This window comes from Meriones unguiculatus, chromosome 5 (assembly GCF_030254825.1).
Source record: "Meriones unguiculatus strain TT.TT164.6M chromosome 5, Bangor_MerUng_6.1, whole genome shotgun sequence".
Lineage (NCBI taxonomy): Eukaryota > Metazoa > Chordata > Mammalia > Rodentia > Muridae > Meriones > Meriones unguiculatus.
In genome coordinates, this window is record NC_083353.1 from 27,162,796 (window position 1) to 27,184,450 (window position 21,655).

Sequence of the window (21,655 nt, forward strand, 5' to 3'; positions counted from 1 at the left end):
TCTAGGCTGTTCCCCACTTTTTCTTCTAACCGATTTAGAGTTTCTGGTTTTATGTTGAGGTCTTTGATCCACTTGGACTTTAGTTTTGTGCAGGGTGATATATATGGATCTATTTTCATTTTTCTGCATGTAGACATCCAGTTGGACCAGCACCATTTGTTGAAGATGCTGTCTTTTTTCTATTGAATGGTTTTGGCTTCTTTATCAAAAATCAAGTTTCCATAGGTGTGTGGGTTTATTTCTGGTTCTTCTATTCGGTTCATTGATCCTCCTTTCTGTTTCTATGCCAATACCATGCAGTTTTTATTACTATTGCTCTGTCGAACAGCTTGAGATCAGGGATGGAGATACCTCCAGATGATCTGTTGTTTTACAGGATCATTTTGGAAATTCTGGGTTTTTTTTGTTTCTCCATATGAAGTTGAGAATTTTTCTTTCAAGATCAGCAATTAAAAATGAGGAAATCATGAAATTTGCAGGCAAATGGTGGGACCTAGAAACGATCATCCTGTGTGAGGTATCCCAAAAGCAGAAAGACACACATGGTATATACTCACTTACATAGACCTGTAAGATAAGATAAACATATGGAAATCTATACACCTAAAGAAAATAAACAAGAAAGAGGACCCTGGGTAAGATGATCAATCCTCACTTAGAAAGACAAATGAGATGGACATTGGATGTAGGAGAAAACAAGTAACAGGACAGGAGCCTACCACAGAGGGCCTCTGAAAGATTCTACCTAGCAGTGTATCAAAGCAGATACTAAGACTCATAACCAAACCTTCAGCAGACTGCAGGAAATCATATGAAAGAAGGGGGAGTTAATATGACCTGGAGTGGACAGGAGCTCTACAAGGACCAAATAAATATATCTGGGCACAGGGGTCTTTTGTGAGACTATTTCTCCAACCAAGGACCATGTATGGATATAACCTAGGATCCCTTCTTGGATATAGCCCATGGTAGCTCAGTATCCAAGTGGGTGTCCTAGTAAGGGGAACAGGGACTATTTCTGACATGAACTCAGTGGCTGGCTCTTCAACAACCCCCACCCCCACCCCCCACCCCCGAGGGAGGAACAGCCTTGTTAGGTCACAGAAGAGGACAATTGCAGCCAGTCCTGAAGAGACCTGATAAGCTAGGGTCAGATGGAAGGGGAGGAAGACCTCCCTTAGCAGTGGACTTCCAGCAAGAGAAGGTGATTTCCAGGGAAGATTCAGTCCCAAGTTTCAGGGCTCTGATTCCTTTTTACTTCCTGTGGCATTAGGCACAAATGTGGGAAATCACTGATACACATCATTTTATTTCTGCTTTTTATACATTCATATTTTTCTTTAATATTTGTTTATTTCGACGATTTTTTTATGTGCTAGTTTGGACCTCGATTTTGAATCCACTCATTATTTTTATTTCTGGTTGTTAAGGATATCTAACTTCTTTTTTGTTGTTGTTGTTGTTGCTATTGTATATTAAGGACTTTTAGGTAGGCCATGGTGGAGGTGCAGGCTATTAATCCCGGCATTCGGTAGGCAGAGGCAGGTGTATATTCAAGGTCGAGGCCAGCCTAGACAACAAAGGAGTTCCAGGACAGCTAGGGCTGCTCAGAGAAACCCTGTCTTAAAAAAGAAAAAAAAAAAAAAAAAAAAAGAGAGAGAGAGTGTGTGTGTTAATGTCACCTCAAAGGCCAGCGCACACCGAATAAAGGCAATTGGTGGAGTATCATAATCTCATGGATACCCTGGTTTTTAAGATTTTCATGACACATCTTTACACATTTCCCTCTTGCGCACGAGGGAAGAGCTGGGAATTAGACTGGTTTCGTTCTTTAGTCTCAGACTGCAGCCTGAGATACATCCTCTGAGATGCATCTCAGGAACCTCTGGGCAAATGACAAGTTCATTAAGCAGGAACCCTGCCACAGGGAGGGGCAGAGTACTAGAGTCTGACGGTCCTTATGCTCTTGAGGACCACAGAGACCCAGTTTAAGGACATTACTCTTGCTTGCGGCAGGCCAGTCCCTTGACCTCAGTCCAAAGCAGATCCTCAGTGCATTTAGAGCTTTTTTTATGCCCGTGTTGATTTCCTGTCCTATACACAAGTCAGACTGACGTGTTCTGATGGTCGATGCCAAGCCTGCTGAACAGAGTAAGCTAACTTGCCTGCGGAGAAGAAATTTTCCCGAAGCAGCAGAATTTCCCACAAGCCGTAGAAGGAGGGGAGGAAGAGCAGAACCAGGAATGTCGCCAACTTCAGGGTTGCTGGCGAATGGGCAATGGCAATCTGCTGTTTTCAGATCCAGAAACAGCAAGAACAGGACACTGTACTGCGCAGAGGAAGCGGGTGGGAGGGAATCCGAGGGCACGTGACCTGAACAGGCATGTGATGGGTGGGGGCAGTGGAGGCACCGAGGAACGGAAGGAAGTAGGAATTCCAACACCCGTTCCTTCCGGGACCTAGGAAGAAGCCTCCTGCTTCTGAGCCCGAGGTGCGGAGGGGACAGGTTGGGTTCACAGGGGGTTGTGGAAACTCCCCTAAGTTTCCAGTATGGCGGGAGAGAGTCACCAGTCAGCAGTGAAGTGGCGGGAGCTTGAGTCGGCCCTAGAACCTCCCAAGTCAGATGAGCTGCGGGCTGGGTAGCTTGAGGGAACTGGACCTGGCCTGTGATCAGTTTCTCCGCTGCTCATAAAGAAGCTGGTCCTGAAACTGCTGTGGATGCCTTAGCCTTGTCGATAAATTTTACATCATGTGAACTGCACCTTACATTGTTTTGTTTCCCATTCATCTTATGGTTGCCAATATATTTACCGAACAATATCTCCTAGAAGACCTGCATTATCTGTCGTCTGCCACTGTAGCAATCGCAAGTCCCCTGGAATTTAAGTTCAGCCACGCTTTCTAACTCTCCTGTTTTACTACTTTCCTAGTCAAGAGAGCGCCTTTCGCCCCTGGGGACTAGGCATCCCAGAGTACTTTTTAGATATTAGTCCACTGTAGATTTGATTGAACCAGAAAGTATATTTTAGCGAGCTTTAAAGTTATGGCTGTAAACATTAACAAGAAAGCTTTTGAAAATTATTTTATCTTTCTTACATTGGTGTTCTGCTTCCTTATATGCCTATGTGAGGGTGTCAGATGCCCTGGAATTACAGACGGTTGTGAACTGCCATGTGGGTGTTGGGATTCGAACCCGCATCCTTTAGAAGAGCAGCCAGTGCTCTTAACCGCAGAGACCCCTACGCAAACTTTTAAATCCATGTTTATTTTCTGAGACATAAGCACGCTAGGATGTAAAAGCAGAAATGTGCTTTCGTGTGTTTAATTCTGTATGCATGCTGTGAGGATATCAGGACACTTTTTTTTTTTTTTTTTTTACAGCTATAAAACACTAGATTAGGACCAAAAGAAAAAAATTCTCTTAAATATTTCAGATCACTCAAGTGTATGAGAAAAAATTTTCTCTTCCTGTTCCAAGAAAAGCATGCTTCTCATGGACTCATTGGGCAGTTGGCACTGTTTTGTTTGGTTTTGGCTTTGTTTTGTTGAGTAAGTATCTCAGTTCTGCCCTGTCTGGATAAGAACCCACCCGGCATACCAGGCTGGTTTCACATGGGAAATCTGGCTGCTTCTACCTTCTGAGTGCTGGGATTAAATCAGTATAGAAACACAAATGGCTTAAACAGTCCTTTATTTTTTAATGTCAGGATTTGTTGCTGGCCAGTGCTGTAACTGGACGTCTCGGGAGAAGGAGCGAAGCCTGGACCCTGCTCAGCTGGCTTTGTACAGAGATTGGAGGCTGCAGAATTGCAGCATTCTGGTTGCTGTGGGTGAGAATAGTTTGCTTGCAGCCACCTTTACTCCTTAGGATTCCTAGGAAAACTACTTAGCAAGTGTGTGAGTTTTGTGTGAATGAGTGTCTTTTGTCTGTTTTAAGGCTTCTTTCATTTTTGTTCCATGACAAATTCAGAAACTCAGTGGTGTATAATGCTGTCATCCCAATCATTCAGTTCCATTTCTGCTCTTTTGTTTTGATTGAGCTGTGATTAGAAGTTGTTGGACAGGGGGCTGAAGAGATGGCTCAGAGGTTAAGAGCACTGACTGCCCTTCCAGAGGTCCTGAGTTCAATTCTCAGCAACCACATGGTGGATCACAACTATCTATAATGAGATCTGGTGCTCTCTTCTGGTGTGCAGATGTTCATGCTGGCAGAGTTATGTATACATAATAAAGAAATAAATCTTAAAAAAGAAAAAAAGTTGTTGGACTCCAGTTATCCTGACTGAAATGTATTTTCAATATTTGAACACTGCAGGACATTTGGGGAATCATTTGTAGATAATGTTTTCTTGTTATCTACTGAGCATAGACCTGTGTTAGAAATCCAGGAGCTTTCTAAAGAAACTCTCTTTGTGTAGAGCTCACTGATAAGCCAGACCTGCTCACTTTTGAAGCTCCCTGGAAGGTGAAGAGGAAGGAGACAGAAGCAAATGTACCAGGTATTTTGGAGGGATTGAGTTAAGGATGGTGAAAGATTCAAGTGCTATTGAAATGGAATGGGGACAGGGGAATGTTTAGTGTTTTTGCCCTTCCTGCTCTGAAGAGGACATGGGTTAATTCTCAGCACCCACATGTTGGTTAACAACCATTAGTAACTGGTTCTAGAGCTCTGATGGCTTTTCTGACTCCAGTGGCCAGTAGACACCCAGGCATAGCACATTCTTGCATGCTGCAGACCACTAATACTCATCAACTTCAATAAAAACTGTAAAGAAAAAATATAAAAAGCAAGTGCAAATGAGACATGGGATTGGTTTTGCTACATTGTTTCTCTAGATATATTTTTGAAATATTCTGTAATCTCAAGCTTATCCTATTTTACATGTCACTGATTTTATATGTAAGAATTAATATTAGGAGAAAACAATTTATATAACTGTTTATGATGAAGGCCCCATTCCATTCATATCTCATTGGTCTCTTCATTTCAATGTTAAATTATTTTTTTACTCTAATTTTAGCATCTTGTAAAATTAGGGGAAATCATGCTTTAGGTTTGTTTCCTGTTCTACTAACTTTGAAGTTTTTAAATTTTTCTTTAGATTCTATTTCTTTTAGAGTGAAATTTCCCCTTTTTTACAATGATGCCATCAGGGCTCTGATAAGAATTGCTTAGTATCTGTGTAGTTTTAACCCTGTCTGTATAGTCTATAGAGTCTTTCTTCATGCCAACACAGTAGTTTTCATTGCTACAATTTTAATAGATTTTGAAGTCTTTAATATTCTGAAGCTCTTTGAACTCTGTGTCTTCCCAAATTTCATATCCATATGCCATTATCTTTTTTATTTTGCTGAAATATCCCATTCATGTTTAAATGAATTTCTTTAAATCCTTACATAAGAGAAACCTCCTTGTCAGTTGTATACCCAGTTATGAATGAGAACATGCTAGTGGTGTGTCAGTGTTCCTATGTCATATATGTATTCTTCTGTTTTCCACCTGCTTTTTGTGTTCATATGCATGTTAGTCGGTGAGTAATTCATTTTTGTAAGAGTGTACTATAACTAGTCATTTCTAATGAAAACGTGTGTGATAGATTTGTGTGACTAGTTTGTTTATCTAACTGTTGAAGAAGCTGCACACTGCGTTGCATGGTGGCCACAGTAGGTAGGCTTCTCACTGACACTGTGTCTCTGAGTTCTTGTTCTTGCATTGTCTTCAGGATTCATATTGTTGAATCCTTGAATGTGGTCCCTGACTAGGCAGAGAGGGGATCTTGGTGCACATTAGGTGAGCATTTTTTCATGACTAACAATGTGGAGCATTTTTAATGTGTACTAATTGGCAATTATAACTGCCTTTTAGCATGATATGTTCAACTTATTTGCTTCTTAATTGAAGTGATTTTTATTTGCTTGTTTCTATTTTCTTTCTTTTTCTTACCTTATGATATATTTTTGGTGTTAACCTGTCACACTACAAATAGCTAGCTTTATTTAATTTTTATAATAATCTATTGTTTCTTTATACTTTTAATTTCTAGGATTTTCATGCATGCTTTTTATAGCATGCATCCGTTTTGTCAGTTCATTGTTTCTGCTCATACATGAAAGTCAGTGATTTGTTGTATAATGGGAGAGCATCAGACCCAGTTGCATATTTTCTCTCTGCATAGATACTTTCCCATCAGTATTGTGTGGTGAAGTTGCTTGTTTTGAAATGTGCATGTGTCATTTTGTGACAGTCACATGCTCATTGTTGTTGCACTGATACTGTCTGTTGCTTTACTGCATTGAGCTGTCTCTACTTTTCTGCAACTCCTATGTTCTGTTGGTCCTGTTGCTTGAAAGTGTCATCTGGAATCACAGCTGGGATAATCAAACCTCTGCTCTGTGTACCTGGGGTTCTCAGTTTCTTTGTATTGCCATGTACGTTTAATTTTCTCCTATTTTTCTCAGTGTTATGTATTTTATAGCTAACTTTCCTATTTGTCTGCTTTTACAGTCTTTGTCCCCTAATTGTCATGATTCTTGTGACTTGAACCAGGTCATATGGATTTTTTCTTCATGGCTGTACAGTCAGCAGCCTCTCTTTCTCTGTATGTGAGCAATTAAGAGTCCCTGGAATAACTTGCCCATTGCATAAAAAGGTTCTCTGACATAGGCTGAAAGCAGCACCAGGCTATGTTGTGAACAGAATTTGGTAAAGGTATTTGTATGTGTAACAAAATGTCATGAGTATATTTCCTCCTATGGCTTGTCACCCTCCCAGTCATAGGCTCTGACCAGGTTTCCAGTGTGTTACACATATTTCCTTATCAGGAACTGGCCCAAAATTTAGCCGGAAAACATGTTATTACACTGAAAACTGTCTTTGCACTATTGCACTGCTTTAGGAACCCAAAGGAAGTAACTGTCAAGCTGTGGTTGAGAAGGCATCTCTTCAGCCCACTGGGGGTAAGGTTACTGATGACTCTTCTTGTCCACTAGCTTACACTGCATCTTTTGTTGTTATGGCTACCATCAGGATATCTGAGATATTTCTTATATATTATGGAGGTTTTAGTGGTCTGCTATTTTCTTACCCTCATCTTGTTGATATGTAAAACAATAACTGATTTAAAGTGTGGATTTTAATGGCATAATTCAAAGATTGTCATATCTGAGCTTTCTCATGGAATATTTATCATTTTTGAAGTTGAGAATTGTATTTCTTGCCAGGTGGTGGTGCCATGTGCCTTTTTAATTCCAGAACCCAGGAAGCAGAGGTGGGCGATGTCTGTGAGGTCCAGGACAGCCTAGTCTACGTAGTTCCAGGACAGCCAAAACTACACAGAGAACCCTGTCTTACCCCCCTCACCACCACCACCCAAAAAGAAAAAAGAATTACATTTGTTACAATTTGGAATAAGTTGCTGTCTGACCTATATTAATGCCTTTAAATTGAGATATTTTTCTTCCATTCTTGTTCTAAGTGCACTGTGCTGAGTAAGTGGACATAGTGGACATCCTCTCTGTTCCAAGGAATTTGGGCTTATTCCAGTTTTCCTCATTTAGTAAAGTGTGGGGTTTAGGTTTAAGCTTGTGGCTTCTAGTATTTAGTATGCTTAGGTATGTTTTTCCTATTCCCAGATTTTTTGATAGTGAGCAGATGTGAAAATTTCCCACAGGTATTTATGGATATGTTAACATGATCATGTTCCTTCCATTACAGTCTAGATATTTACTGTCTTACACTGAGAGATCTACACATGTTGAAAGTCTTGTATCCCTCACCATTGCAGGTAATATGGTGGTTCATTTTGGTGGTTTCTGTAACCTCTCAAGTGATTTCTGCTATTTGCAGTAGTTTGCATTTCCAACATGAGTTAGAATAATGACCCACTTTGCCGTTTATTCAGATGTATTTGATCATGCGTATTGTTTATTATTTTTCAAGGGAGGAACTGATTATATAGCTATCATTGTGAAAATCAGTATGTAGGCAAGACTAGCAGCAAATTACAGATACGGTTGCCTCCATGGTTCCTACCCTACGAGCCTTCGTTTTATTTACTTGTTTTTGTTAGTTTATTTTATGTACACATTTGCTTTGGCAGTGTGTATGTTTGCGTGCCTGTTGCCTGTGGAGGTCTGAAGGGCGTTGGATTCCCTGGGAGAATATTGCAGATTGTTGTAGCCCACATGTTGGTGCTGGGACTCTAACTCAGGTAGTCTGGAGAAGCAGTGCGTGCTGTTAACTGCCACAGTAATTTGTTTTCTTCACGTTAGCCATTCTAGTGAAGTGGCATGTCAGCTGTATCAAGTTTGTAGTTCCCTCATGGCTAAGGATTATTAACACATTAAATAATATTTTTGAGGAGCTCTGAAGGTTTTTGAAGCTACCAAGAATGGGATATCCTATTTATTTCCCAACCTGCTCGTTATTGGTGTATAATGGACTGGTGATTTGTGTGTGTAATTCTTTATCCTTCAATATTACTAAGGCATTTGTTGTGTGTAAAGATTTCTAGTGGTATCTTCGGGTAGGTTACATAAACAATCACTATTTTTAGAAATGGTTAGTTAAATGTCTTCCTTTCCTACTGTATCTCCTTGTTTCTTTGTCTCTTTCAAATTTCTGTAGGTTGGCCTTTTATAAAAATTATATTACGTATGTATGGATATTTGATCTGCATGTTGTAGGCTTGTGCACCACATGTGCAGTGCCCACAAATGCCAGAAGAGGGCAGTGGAATCCCCTGGAACCAGAGTTAGATAGTTTATGAGCTGCCATGTGCTGTCGGTCGGTCGAGATTCTCAATCTTCTGGAAGAGCACCACCCAGCCTCACTCCAGCCTGTCTAGCTAGGTTTAAACTCTATATTAAATAAGATTGGGGAGAATATGAACCTTTCTCTTGTTACAGTGCCAGGTTAGTACTGTACTTTTTCTTCTCATTGGACTAGAAAAACAAGATTGACACAAAGACCCCTTTTTTGTTGTTTTGGTATTTTGTTTTGTTTTGTTTTTGAGACAGTGTTTCTCTGTGTAGCTTTGGCTGTCCTGGAACTCAATCAGTAGACCAGTCTGTCCTTGAACTCAGAGATCTGCCTGCTTCTGCTGGGATTAAAGCCCCATCAACTCCTGGCCGATACATATACTGTTTATTATGCTAAGATGTGTTTCATCTATTTCAGCTTCAACCAGGAATTTTATAATGAAGTCTTATTGAAGATTGGTAGATAAAATTCTCTTCCTAATGAGATTTTATGTCTTTGGGATTGTATTCTAGAAGTTTTTGCTGGTGTTGTAGAAGACGGAATACTGGTTATGCTGTGCTCCATTCCTTCGAGGGTTAGCACTTTCTGTGTCACACAGGATAGGTTGCTTCCCAGCTCCCTGGTACTCATTTATTCCTCACATTAAATATAGTCTTTCCTGTGTCCTCATGAAGAATTCATGTTTTATTATTTCCTCCATATTTTTTTCCTATTATTATCTAAAGAAGTTCTTAGTGAAAACCCTGTGATCATTTGAGACCCCTTTCAAATGCACTTCCTTCTCTGTCAGTTCAGCAGTCACTTTTTCTAAGTATAAACTATGGTTGACAGTTATTTTCTTTCAGGGCTTTAAATATATCATTCTGTGTTCACTGAGCACTAGAATATGGATAAATATTCACTCTGGTTGTATTTCCAAGGTCGTGTTGGTGTTAAGGTATACAAGAAGATAATTGGAAAGTGGGTGCCCATTTACACAGCACTTAGATGAGAGGATCTGAAGATAGATAAGGGAGATGAGAGCCTCGGAGACAGTGTCCTAAGGAAGAACAGCCTAGACTGCTGTGCTCTCCTGCAAGTCTGGAGACACACAGCCTGAACATCAGGCATAGTTAGCCTGAGCTTTATCTCCTCTGTATAGTTCTAGCTCAGGTAAGCCATGATGATGCACAGGTATCCAGGAGCTCAAGTATTCTTGTCCATCCTGTTTATTGCTTGGCTCCTATACTCAGGGCTCTTTGAATGGAAGTCCCAGGGGGGCAGACATGTAGCTGTTCAGAAGCATGTGTGTGTTTGGGAAAATATGACTGCCAGGTTTTAAGGTGGAAACTTCATGGTGGAAGCATGTGAAAATATGAGTTACTCCTTATATCATACCACAGGAACACCTCCTGTCTATTCACCATATAATGAAAAGTAAACTTCTTCTGTTGAAGACAAGGACAGAATTCAGTCAAGCAGCCCATCATGCATAGCACAGCAAGCAGTAACCCTCACAGGGAATGGAACAGTATGACCAGTAACCCACATCCACACACCAGCAAAACATCTACAATAGAAACCTTAAGACTTAAAATCTCAGTGGGAACAGAATTTCATTTCATTCCCTTTCTGTATTTAATACTGTTAAAATTAAAACACAATATCTGTCATTGGAGCAGAAATTTTTTTATACTGTTACTGATAGAGGTGACAATACTACTCAGCCTGAATGGCACAGACAAGGTCATGAAAAGGAATGCCACATGAAAACATCCTGATTTTCTCTTAAAATTTTTATTTTGGCTCTCAGAATTCTGTTGTGCTTACTTTACTGTTGTCAGTAGGTTTTAGATCACATGAACTTATCCTGATTTTTCCATTTATGTTATTGATGTTAGAATATTTACAGAAGAATAGGTAGGATATTTGCACTATCTGTGTTTTGTTTGTTTGTTTGTTTGTTTTTGTTTTGTTTTTGGCTGTTGTAGCTATTACAATGCTGGAATTTAGAATCATCCATGCTTCCTAACTCCCTTGCATTTTCAAGAGAGTGGCATTTGCAACTATTACTCCCTGGAAAACCTGCACCATTACTGTGTCCTAATCCTCTGTCACATCTCTGGTTTCTTCCTGTCAGTCCCTCTCATATTTCATCTATGTTGTGGGATAGGTTTTGAGCTGTAGCCAGGCTGTTGTCATGTGTTCATAAATCCAACTGTGATGTATTATGACAGTATGAATTTCCATAAGTCACTCTCCATCTTTCAGCCCTTACATTATTTCCCACCCTCTTCTCAACTGATCCCTAGTTGGATCATTTATCCATCATTTGCTATTCACTCAGCAATTTCTAAAATAACAGTTCCTGTTACAAACAATGCTTCTCTGCCCACAGCTGAGAACCAGGCTATGGTGTGAAGAGAACTATTTAAAGGCAGTTTGAGTACTTTTTTACATTTAACAATATTTCAGGAGTGGATTTCTTCCTAGACCCTCTGACTTTCCCAGTCATTGGCTTTTTGCCAGCTTTCCAGTGCCATCTTCTCGAATCAACTTGTCCTCATGGTTTAGTATCCAGACACTCAGAATGACTCCTTATTTTATGACACATGGATGAACAGAGACATGGTGTCTGTGTATGTGAGAGAGAGAGAGAGAGAGAGAGAGAGAGAGAGAGAGAATTATGTCTCTCTAAATTACCATTAGGCATTTATTTCAATTTCACTTTCTCAGCTACCATTCTTTGTGTGTTTGTGTGTAAATTCTCTCTCTCTCCTCCTGTTAGGCATTTATTTCAGTTTCATTTTCTTAGGTACCATTTTTTGTGTACTTTTCTGGCCTTTGCAGCTTGTACTTCATGAATGTCTGTCATTTTTCCCTAGCTATTTTTGTGCTCCTGGAATCTCTTTCAGATAATGTTTGCTTATTTTTGAACTATTAAACATTTAATCATGTTTTGCTCTAGCACTTTTACATGTCAAGTTTTCTAGGAAGATCTTTGAAATAGTTCATGTTGATTTTTTTTTCATGTTGATTTTTTTGTAGGATAAGAGATATGGATCTAATATCACTCTTCTGTACATGGATAATAATTTTCCCAGCACAGAAAGGGACAGTTCAAAGGGACTGTCTTTTTCTAAGTTCATCTTGACATATTGGGCTTACTTTACTCTGTTGTGAGTTTATTTCTGGGTTCTCTGTTCAGTTTTCTACATATTTCTTTATGTGCAGCATCATTCTGTCTTTGTCCCTGTGTCTCTGTATTATGAAGATGATCAGGTCTTGTGATACCCTCAGGAATTCTCTTTTTTTGTTCAGTTTTTATATGTGTGGTTTTCTTGTATCCATATGATTGTTTTCAGGGGTGTGGTTGGGGAAACTGAGCGGGCTCTGTGGAAACAGTGGATGTTTGCAGGCAGGTCTTACCTGGGGCTCCAGTACCAGCATGGCCTCTGGTAGAAGAGTGGGCTTCTCCCAGAGCTGTGGGACAGGAAATAGTTTTGTATTATATAAGTCTGATATTTCCCCCTATTGTCTGTGAGGAGTTTTATCATTAAATATGAGTTTGGTGCTTTTCTTTCCTACCTGTTTTTCCTTTTTATCCTTTGTCTTCTTCAAATTTATCTTATCTCTTTTCTGCTTCCTTTTGTTTTGTTTTGATTTTCAAGACAGCATTTTTCTGTGTGTAGCCCTGGTTGTCCTGAGATTCACTTTATATACATTAGGCTGGCCTCAAACTCACAGAGATCCATTTGCTTTTCTGTGTCTCCTGAGCACTGTGATTAAAGGTCTGGCCACCCCCACCCAAGCAATCTCTCTAGCTCACCCTTAAGGCTCTGGAGCCATCAAGACTGTAGGTGAGTGCAGCATCTTCTCTCCTTACAGTTTTTCTGCTAATGCTGTTTAGTTTCTTGTGCAGTACTATTAATGTAGGAATGACCTGCATACTACTTACTTGTTGATTGGGTTACATTCTCCCCCCGCCAGTACCTTTAGAAGTGTTGGGGTTGCTCTGATTCTTGTATTTTGATGCTAATTATGGGCCCTTAAGATCTGGTTACTGCACAGATACACCTATTCTTGTTATGTAAACCTGCCTAAGACATTATTCCTGATTGGTTAATAAAAAGGGTAGGGCAGAAAGAAGTAGGTGTGTCTAAGGTTCCCTGGCTTTGGGGACAGGAAAGTCACTGGAAGGAGACAGAAACCAGAAGCACCAAGGAGAAAGGACTCCAAAAGTGCATGGAAAGGAGTGATCCAGATGAAGAATAAGCAAGTATTTATAAGATTATGAATGAGAGGTGGGCCAGATAAAAATGGTCAAGGTGGATGACATTGGATGGGGGCTAGGAGGGAGATGGTAAGTATTGTCACACTTTTTAAAAAACTATTATTTTCATTTCTTATATCTGTTTCTCCCTACTCAACCCCAGTTCCTTCCAACACCCCAATACCAGGTAGGAGAAAGGGTTTAGTGGGAGAGGGGCACAGGTTTCTTAGCTGCTTCCTGCTGGTTAGGGTCATCGGGTTCCTGAGAGCCAGTCCAATCCTTGTTTCAAGAGATCTCCAACTTCTTGTCTCACAACAGCAACCAGGAGCATTGAGGGGGAAGCAGGAGCAGCTTTGTTCTTTCTTGGAGCTCTACACGCTATGGGATCTGGCATTTATTTTCTCTCCAGAGTCCTCAGATTTTAAACTATCTGCAGCTGGCAAAGAGCTTCTCTCAGAGTCCACACAAAGGAAATAGCCTGCTGCTGTGGACCATCTGAATCAGCCCCACATTCTACACCTGGGACCAAAACAAAAACATGTTTATATCCACGACAGGTGAGGTTATTGAGATAGCGTAGGTGGAATTAATTATTTGCCCAGCCCAAGGTGTTATAAGGCAATTATAATTATAAGGCAATTATAAAGTCTAACAGGTTTCTGACTCTTACTGATTATGATACTGGGTTAAATAATACCACTGTAATAATTATATGACTAATAATAAACATGTAGCCCGACACTGATTTATTAAATACAACAAGGAAGTTTATCACAAAATCTACTGAACTGTGTCTTGACATTTCCATTTCTATGGAGATTTTTATATCACAGGACTTTTATTTGTTATGTGGTTATGTGGTAAAAGTACTATTAGTATTTTCTTCCTTCTGCTAGGTAATAGTGTTTTACTGGTTTGGTCATAGTCTGTTACTTCCCAACTATTTCATAACCTTCATGTGCCCTTTATTCTCCATGAATATTAAGAGCCCATGTTTCTGGATGCAGTGATAAGGTTCACAGTTAATTTTTTCCCACTCTAAATAAATCCTTCCACTCTCCTCTCTGTAGGAATGTTGATAAGACCTCTAGTATTATTTTGATTTGAGGATCTCTTTTTGTGGTTTGGCATCATTTGTAACAGAGTTGGATTAATGTTGGTTTTATATTTTTGACTCCTCAATGTGGAATTTCAACAAGAGTTCCGGTCTTTGTTTCTGAGACAGAAGCTCATAGAAGAGTGACAGAAATGACTGCTTCTCCAGTAAATGTGCCCCAGGTCGGTGTCATGTCTAGATTTCTTTGAAAATTGTTTTTATATTAAAACCATGCACTCTTTTAATTTTCTACCTCTGATAATGTCATCTAAAGTGACAGTTTCTTATGCGTGTGTGTGTGCGCATGTGGTATTTTTCTTCTTCTCTGATAACCAGAGTTCAGGATTAAGTCTTTAAAGCTTGACGCATACGTAGCACACCGTTGTATCTTTCCTTGATTATTACTATAGGACATACACTTGTCATGGATTTAGGACTGTAATTCTGAAAGATTCCATTGTAAATGGTGATCAAAAAATGCATTGATTTCCAGTTTCTACGGAGGATGAACTGAAATCCTTATATATTAGTGAGGAAAGTAGGTCTCATGTGCTCACATAGCTCATATTTTAGGGATGGTCAGATCCCCAGAACCAGGCTTAGGAAATTAGACATGAAAATTCTTACGACTTTTGGTGACATTACTGAGCAATTTGTGGAAAAATATAATTAGGAGGAACAACTATCTTGAATCTTAATAAGTACTTATTTATATAGATTTATAATATAAACCTTAGTAAATATTTCAGCACCCTAGAGAGCATAGATGATGGAAGGAGAATGTGGCTTGCTCTGGCCCAAAAACTATACATTGCAGTACAGTAGATGGCACCTGAAATCATTATTTGTCTCAGGAAAAGTGCTGCTCATATCCTGCTCTTGATTCAGTGGTAAGTTCTCAATAGACAGATCAGTATGTTCTTTTTGTCTTTTGTTTTATTGTTCTGGCAGGCTGTAAGTACTGCTGGTCACACCTGTATATTGCATCATGTGCAATATCCCAGTAAGAATATTCTGGAGAGCACGGACTTTGTGCTGTGCATAAGCCATCAGCTTTCAAGCATAAAGCAATGTCCATATTAGTGACTTTGCTCTTTTTTCCTTTATGAGGAAGAAGGCTCCTCCACCCTCTGTTTGTCCTTTCCCTGAAGCTGTATATTAATTATGTAGGTAGTGTTTGCGAAGAGCTTGGGCTGGATAGGTCTTTCTTTCAAGAAAATATTTTTATTTAACTGAGTATTCGTCTGTGTGTTTTTATGTGTATTGCATGCCTGCACAGTGTTTGTGGATGCGTGAGGATGGCCCCAAACCCTGGGCAGTGCAGTGAGCTGCCGTATGTGTGGAGAAAATTAAAATGGGTTTCTCTGCAGGAACAGCAAGTACCATTTACTTCAAGCTATCTCTCCAGCCCTCAGGTTTACATTTCTGATTCATGACAGAGCTAGTATATAAACTGTTTTCCAATTTTTGAAAAATAAAGTAAGCTTCGTAAATGATATCTATGCAACCTAAAATCCTGTTAGATGATTGAGCTCAAGTAGTAAAAAAGAGGTGAACCTCAAATATTTAAATTTTCTCCTCCCTCTCCTCCTCTTCTGCTTTTTTTTTTTTTTTTTTTTTTTTTTTTAAGACAGGTATGTCTCTTTGTAGTGTTGGATTTCCTGGCTTTGTAGACCAGGCTGGGTTTCTCCGCAGGAACGGCAAGTGCCATTTACTCACAGAGATCTGCCTCTGCCTCCTGAGTGATGGGATTAATGGCAAGTACTATGACTGCCCAGCTAAGATTCAGATTTTTAATTGAGCCAATTTCATAAGCAGTTTTATATTCAGAATTAATGAAGATAGTATAATTTTTACTCAATACATTTGTTTCAATCACAGATAAATCTTTCTAATTCATCTGAGTGTATTTTCATATAGGCCATTTATTTACAGGTATTTTTCTAACTATTCTACAGTGAAACCCCTATAGAATTTCTGAAATTGTTGTTCATCTGTATCATTTGTGTGGATTTTTAGAAAAATTTACATAATATTAAAATGCTGTCTGTTGCTCTTTTTTTGTAATTACTTCATGGTTGTCATAATCTCATAACTTCACAAAATATTTGATTCTTTTTTGTTTGGAACATTGGTTATATGAGTGATGTTTTATACTTCTTACTGTTTAAAAAAAAGAAACTATTTGACATCTGATTCATTTATAAATTCTGCATTCTATATTTGTTCTAGAAAAGGTACGGCCCTGTATATAGGCCTCAGCATCTGAACTCAGCATTTTAGAATAGTCAGATGAGGGCCAGCTGCAGACAGGATTGGTCTTGTGTCCATATTTGAGCAATACTGACAATTGTAGAATTTGGAAGCACAGTTTACTCATCATAACTTTTCCGTCTAAGAGGGGACAGTGTGATCCTGTTTGATATCAATACAGCCTTTGTAGAATTACATTTCTGTAGCCAGACCTCAAATCTATATCTTATATTCCCTACAAGCTTGGTGATTGCGAGAGTATGATGTCATCTTCTTTTCACAGAGAGAGAAAATAAAATATAAAGCATGACTGTTCTAGAAAGTAGCCTTTTTTGCTTTGTTTTATTTTTCTTTTGTCTTTCGAGACAAGGTTTTTTGTTTTTGTTTTTGTTTTTTTTTTGTCTAGCTGGCCTGAATCTTGCTCTGTAGACCGAGCTGGCCTCAAACTCACAGAGATCTGTCTGCCTATTTAAAGGTGTGTGCCACCATGCCTGGCTGAAAGTATCCTTTATTAAAATTAACTTTTACTTTTATGTCTGAGTATATTTGTTTTGATGTATGCATAAATACTATGCTTGCAGAATTCAGAGGAGAGCATTGGATCTGATGGAACTTAAGTTAGGATCTGTTGTTCAGCACCAAGTGGGTGCTGGGAAACAAGTGTGAGTTCTCTGGAAGAGCAGCTAGTGTTCTTTACGTAAGAACAATATCGGTAGTACTTCTAGAAAATTTTGGTTTTTGAGTAGTTGCCACACTTTATATCACAAAAGTGTGTCTACTTCCTTGGGTCTCTTTTACCTAGGAAAACAATTTTTTTTCTCCACAGCAATACATGGTAAACAGGTAATTTTCCATTACAGGATCTGTTGACATTCAGGAATGTGACTGTGGACCAATCCCAGGAGGAGTGGGACTGTCTGGATTCTGTTCATAGAGTTGTGTACGTGGATGCGATATTGGAGAATTACAGCAACTTAGTTTTTGTAGGTAAGAATGCTCCTCTTATAGAATCCCTGACTCAGTTTTTGTATTTACCTACTTTCAATGCATGTAAGCTGTAGAAAAAGGGAAATTCAGATAATGAACATAACATTTTCATGGTGCTTCTTTTACATTTTTTCTTTGTTGTTCTCTGCAAGAGTAACCAGAGTTATTATTCCGTGCAATCTCTTCAACCTTCTTATACAGTTTTTATGGAAAACTATAAAATTCAAAGAAAATTAAATATTCAGACCACGGAAATGCACTGCAGTACATTTATTAATTGGACTATTTTGATTTCACTGTTGAATTAAACTAGTTATGATTTTAAAAAATGAGACGTTTTAAAATAAAGAGCTTTTTGCAGTAAGCATGTTGTTTTGTTTATTTATTTATTATTTTTACATAGGCCTCCATTATCCCAAATGGCCCAGCTTGATTTTAATCCTGGCACTAGAGATGCTCAAGCAGGAGGATCTGGTGAGTTTCAGGAGAGCCTGGTTTACATAGTATGTTCCTAGCTAAGGAAGGCTACATAACACACTGTTTCAAAATATAAATAAACATTAAGAAAATAGAGAAAAATCCTTCATATGACTCTTCAGAGAGCTGCTGTCTCGAAGTTCTGCCCAGCTGTGTGTTCTGCCTAACACAAACTGTAAATGAATTCATACAGAAACTATAGTACTGGCCTGAAGATTACAAACAATTTTTCCGTTGATAACCACATGATAAATTATAGCTAGCCTTGTCAGCCTAGCTCTTCTACTCTCAACCTTATTGGCAAACTATTAATTATGATGTCACTGTTTTCTTATTCTAATTCCTCACTAATTCTTGTAGGTATTAATATCATTATTATAGCCTATACTCAATATATATAATTATTACTACTCAACGAGGAAAAACTACTGCTCATATTAATAACCTACAACCATCACATACATGATGACTCACACTCATAGAGCTTCACATCCTCCCTCTGATTCTCCTAACATCTAACCCTAAATTCATTATCATTTTTACACTATGTGAATCTAGTAACAGGGAATTAACCTCCATATTTTCCAAGAAAGTATGCAAGAACTGCTAACTCGTGCACCTATATCTAAATATAATAAATGCTATATTCAGCAAGCAATTTCACTAAAATCAGGGACAAGGCAAGACTGCCCACTTCCATTTCACTAAACATAGTACTTAAAGTCCTAGCTAGAACAATGAGACAACTAAAGGATCAAGGGGATACAAATCGGAAAGGAAGAAGTTGAAGTATCACTGTTCACAGATGAAATGATAGTATACATAAGTGGCCCCCATGATTCTACCAGAGAACTACAGCTGATAAACACCTTCAGCGAAGTGGCTAGATAGAAAATTGACTCAAGAAAAATCAGTAGCTCGCCTGTATACAAAAGACAGGCTGAGAAAGAAATTAGGGAAACAACACCCTTCGCAATAGCCACAAAAAGCATAAAGTATATTGATGTAACTCTAACCAAGCAAGTGAAAGATTGTATGAACAAAACTTAAGTCTCTGAAGAAAGAAACTGAAAATTATATCAGAAGATGGAAAGATCCCCCATGTTCATGGCTCTGTAAGATTAACATAGGAAAAATGGCCATCCTACCAAAAGCAGTCAACATATTGAATGCAGTTCCCATCAAAATACCAACACAGCTTTTTACAGGACTTCAAAGAAAATTCTCAACTTCATATGGAAAAACAAACAAAAAAAATTAATTGCTAACAAAATCCTCTACAAGAAAATATCTTCTGGAGCTATCTCCATCCCTGATCTCAAGCAACATTCATAAAAACTGCATGGTACTGGCATAGAAACAAGCTGGTGGGTCAGTGGAATCAAATACAAAGCCCAGAAATAAACCCACACACCTATAGACACCTGATTGACAGAGATGCCAAAACCATACAATGAAAGAAAGATAGCATCTTCCACAAATGGTGCTGGTCTAACTGGATGTGTGTATGTAAAAAATACAAATAGATCCATATCTATTACCCTGCACACAAAGTCCAAGTGGATCAAAGACTTCAACATAAAACCAGACACAATCTGTTGGAAATGTGGGGAAGAGCCTCAAACTCATTGGCATAGGAGACAACTTCCTGAACAGAACACCAATAGCTCAGGCTCTAAGACTAACAATAAATGAAACTGGAAATATTCTATAAAGCAAAGGACACTGTCAACAGAAGAAAATGACAGCCTACAGACTGGCAAAAGATTATCACCAACCCTACATCTGACAGAAGGCTAATCAGAATATATTTTTAAAAACTCAAGGAATTAGACAAACCAAATAACCCAATTGAAAAATGGGGTACAGAGCTGAACAAATCTCAACAGAAGAATAGCGAATGGTGAATAAATGTGTAATGTGCAGCATCCTTAGCCTTGAGCAAAATGCAAATCAAAACGACTCAGATTCCATAGTACACCTATCAGAATGGCTATGATCAAAAACTCAAGTGACAGCACTTGCTGGAGAGGTTGTGGAGAAAAAGGAACCCTCCTCTATTGCTGGTGTTATGCAAACTTGTACAACTTTGGAAATCAATCAGGCCCTTTCACAGAAAATTAGGAATAGTGCAGAAATCATGAAATTTGCAGACAACTAGAAGGAACTAGAAAAGATCATCCTGAGTGTGGTAACCCAGAATCAGACATGCATGAAATATATTATGTGGATATTAGCCACATAAGATAGGATAACAATACTAAAGTCTACAGACCTAAAGAAGCTAAACAATTCTAGGGAAAGTGCTTAAATCTCATTCAGAGTGGCAAATAGGACAGGCACCAGAAGTGGTGGAAGAGAAGGAATAACAGGGAGCCTACCATAGAGGTCCTCTGGAAGGCTCCACCCAACAGGGCATCAAAGCAGATGCTAAGAGACTCAAAGCCAAACTGAACAAAGTATGGAGTATCTTACTTATGGAAGAAGGAGTGTGGGGATAGTATGACCCGGAGGGGGCAGGAGCGCCATAAGGAGATCAACCATGCTAAAAATATCTGAGCCCAGGTGTCCTGCAGAGACAGATGTACCAACCAAGGACCATGAATGGAGGGGATCCCTACCCCCTGCTCAGATGTAGCCAATAAGCAGCTCAGTCACCACGTGGGTTCCTGAGTAAGGGGAGCAGGGGTTCCCTCTGTCACGAACTAGGTTGCCTGCTTTTTGATCATTTCCCTCCCTGGAGATGTGGCCTTCCTTAGCCACAGAGGAAGATCCAGGCAGTCCTGATGAGACTTGTTAAGCTAGGGTCAGATGGCAGGGAGGAGAACTCCCCTTTTCAGTGGGCTAAGCTAAGGGGATAGGGGTGAAGGGGAATGAAGGGTGTGACTGGGAGGAGATAAGGGAGGATGCTACAATAGGGATATAAAATTAATAAATTGTAAAAAAAAAAAAAAAAAACAGTACAAGATTGCACCACCAGACTCCAAAACAAAACAATGGATATCCTAGTGCAACTCAAACACATGGAAATTACTTTTAATCTATGATTACATGGAAGCTGAGTCTGACATGAACTCTGCTGCCTGCTTTTCCGTCACTTTTCCGTGGCAGGGCTACCTCACCAGGCCACAGGGTAAAATAATGCATTCAGTCCTGATGTAACTTGATATGCTGGCCCTGCAGTCCTCCTGAGCCTTGTTCAGGATGGTCAGGATCTGGGTAAAGATAGCCTGCTTGGAAGCCAGGAACAACATTCTTTATCTTCTTCCTTCTGGTAGCTGTCAAGATTTACAGCTTGCCTGTCCTGCTGTTTTTCCTTCAAACTAACAAAATGGTCCTTCATCTTCTTCCTGAGTCCATTTTAATATCTTCTATTAATGAGACTAAGAAGAGAAGGCTAATTTCCCAGTTACAACAGCATCTAGATAGTGTTTCAAGACCCAGTGGTTCTGGAAATTCAGTAATAATTTGGGTGCCTTAATATGTGATTCTTACCAAGGATCCACTGTTGTTTGATTCTAAGATGAAATCACAGCCAGTGTAACTGAGTGTAATTCTTGAGCCAGATTGAGTGCACAGCACTGTTAGCTTTCTCCTTACTCACTGGCCAGCTCTTTCCTGCCCACTTCACAGAGGGACCCAATTCCTCCTGTATTTTCAGGTGACTTCTGTATCAGCTTTAGGTCTGATTGTCCATTTGCTTCTGTCATTCTGGTCCTCAAAAGTGTCTTTATGGCCATGGGTTGAGAAATGCCTAGCAACTACAAGGCTTTGAAGAAGGGAGTTTGCAGGGGAAACAGGATGAATACATTGATCTTAAAAGAAAGTT

The 21,655-nt window shown here is 39.2% G+C and overlaps 1 protein-coding gene and 1 long non-coding RNA gene across 2 annotated transcripts; both read left to right on the forward strand.

Moving 5' to 3' along the window:
* The first annotated feature begins 2,416 nt into the window (after positions 1-2,416).
* LOC132653948 (uncharacterized) lies at positions 2,417-13,564 on the forward strand. Its single transcript, XR_009591759.1, has 5 exons — positions 2,417-2,491; positions 3,708-3,830; positions 4,419-4,499; positions 6,897-6,957; positions 13,423-13,564. It is a non-coding gene; the product is annotated as an uncharacterized LOC132653948 (long non-coding RNA).
* A 182-nt stretch (positions 13,565-13,746) lies between these two features.
* LOC132654197 (zinc finger protein 54-like) lies at positions 13,747-17,930 on the forward strand. Its single transcript, XM_060383575.1, has 3 exons — positions 13,747-14,291; positions 17,223-17,349; positions 17,753-17,930. The coding sequence occupies exons 1-3, from the start codon at positions 14,262-14,264 to the stop codon at positions 17,851-17,853; spliced, it is 258 nt and encodes an 85-aa protein (XP_060239558.1). The 5' UTR covers positions 13,747-14,261; the 3' UTR covers positions 17,854-17,930.
* The last annotated feature ends 3,725 nt before the right edge of the window (positions 17,931-21,655 follow it).

What these genes read in the sequence shown, in the direction of transcription:
- LOC132654197 (XM_060383575.1), top strand. Translation starts at nt 14,262, where the DNA reads ATGACTGCTTCTCCAGTAAATGTGCCCCAG. An exon ending in CTCCAGTAAATGTGCCCCAG is followed by an intron (nt 14,292 to 17,222) that starts GTCGGTGTCATG and finishes TTTCCATTACAG; the next exon opens with GATCTGTTGACATTCAGGAA. An exon ending in CAGCAACTTAGTTTTTGTAG is followed by an intron (nt 17,350 to 17,752) that starts GTAAGAATGCTC and finishes ATTTTTACATAG; the next exon opens with GCCTCCATTATCCCAAATGG.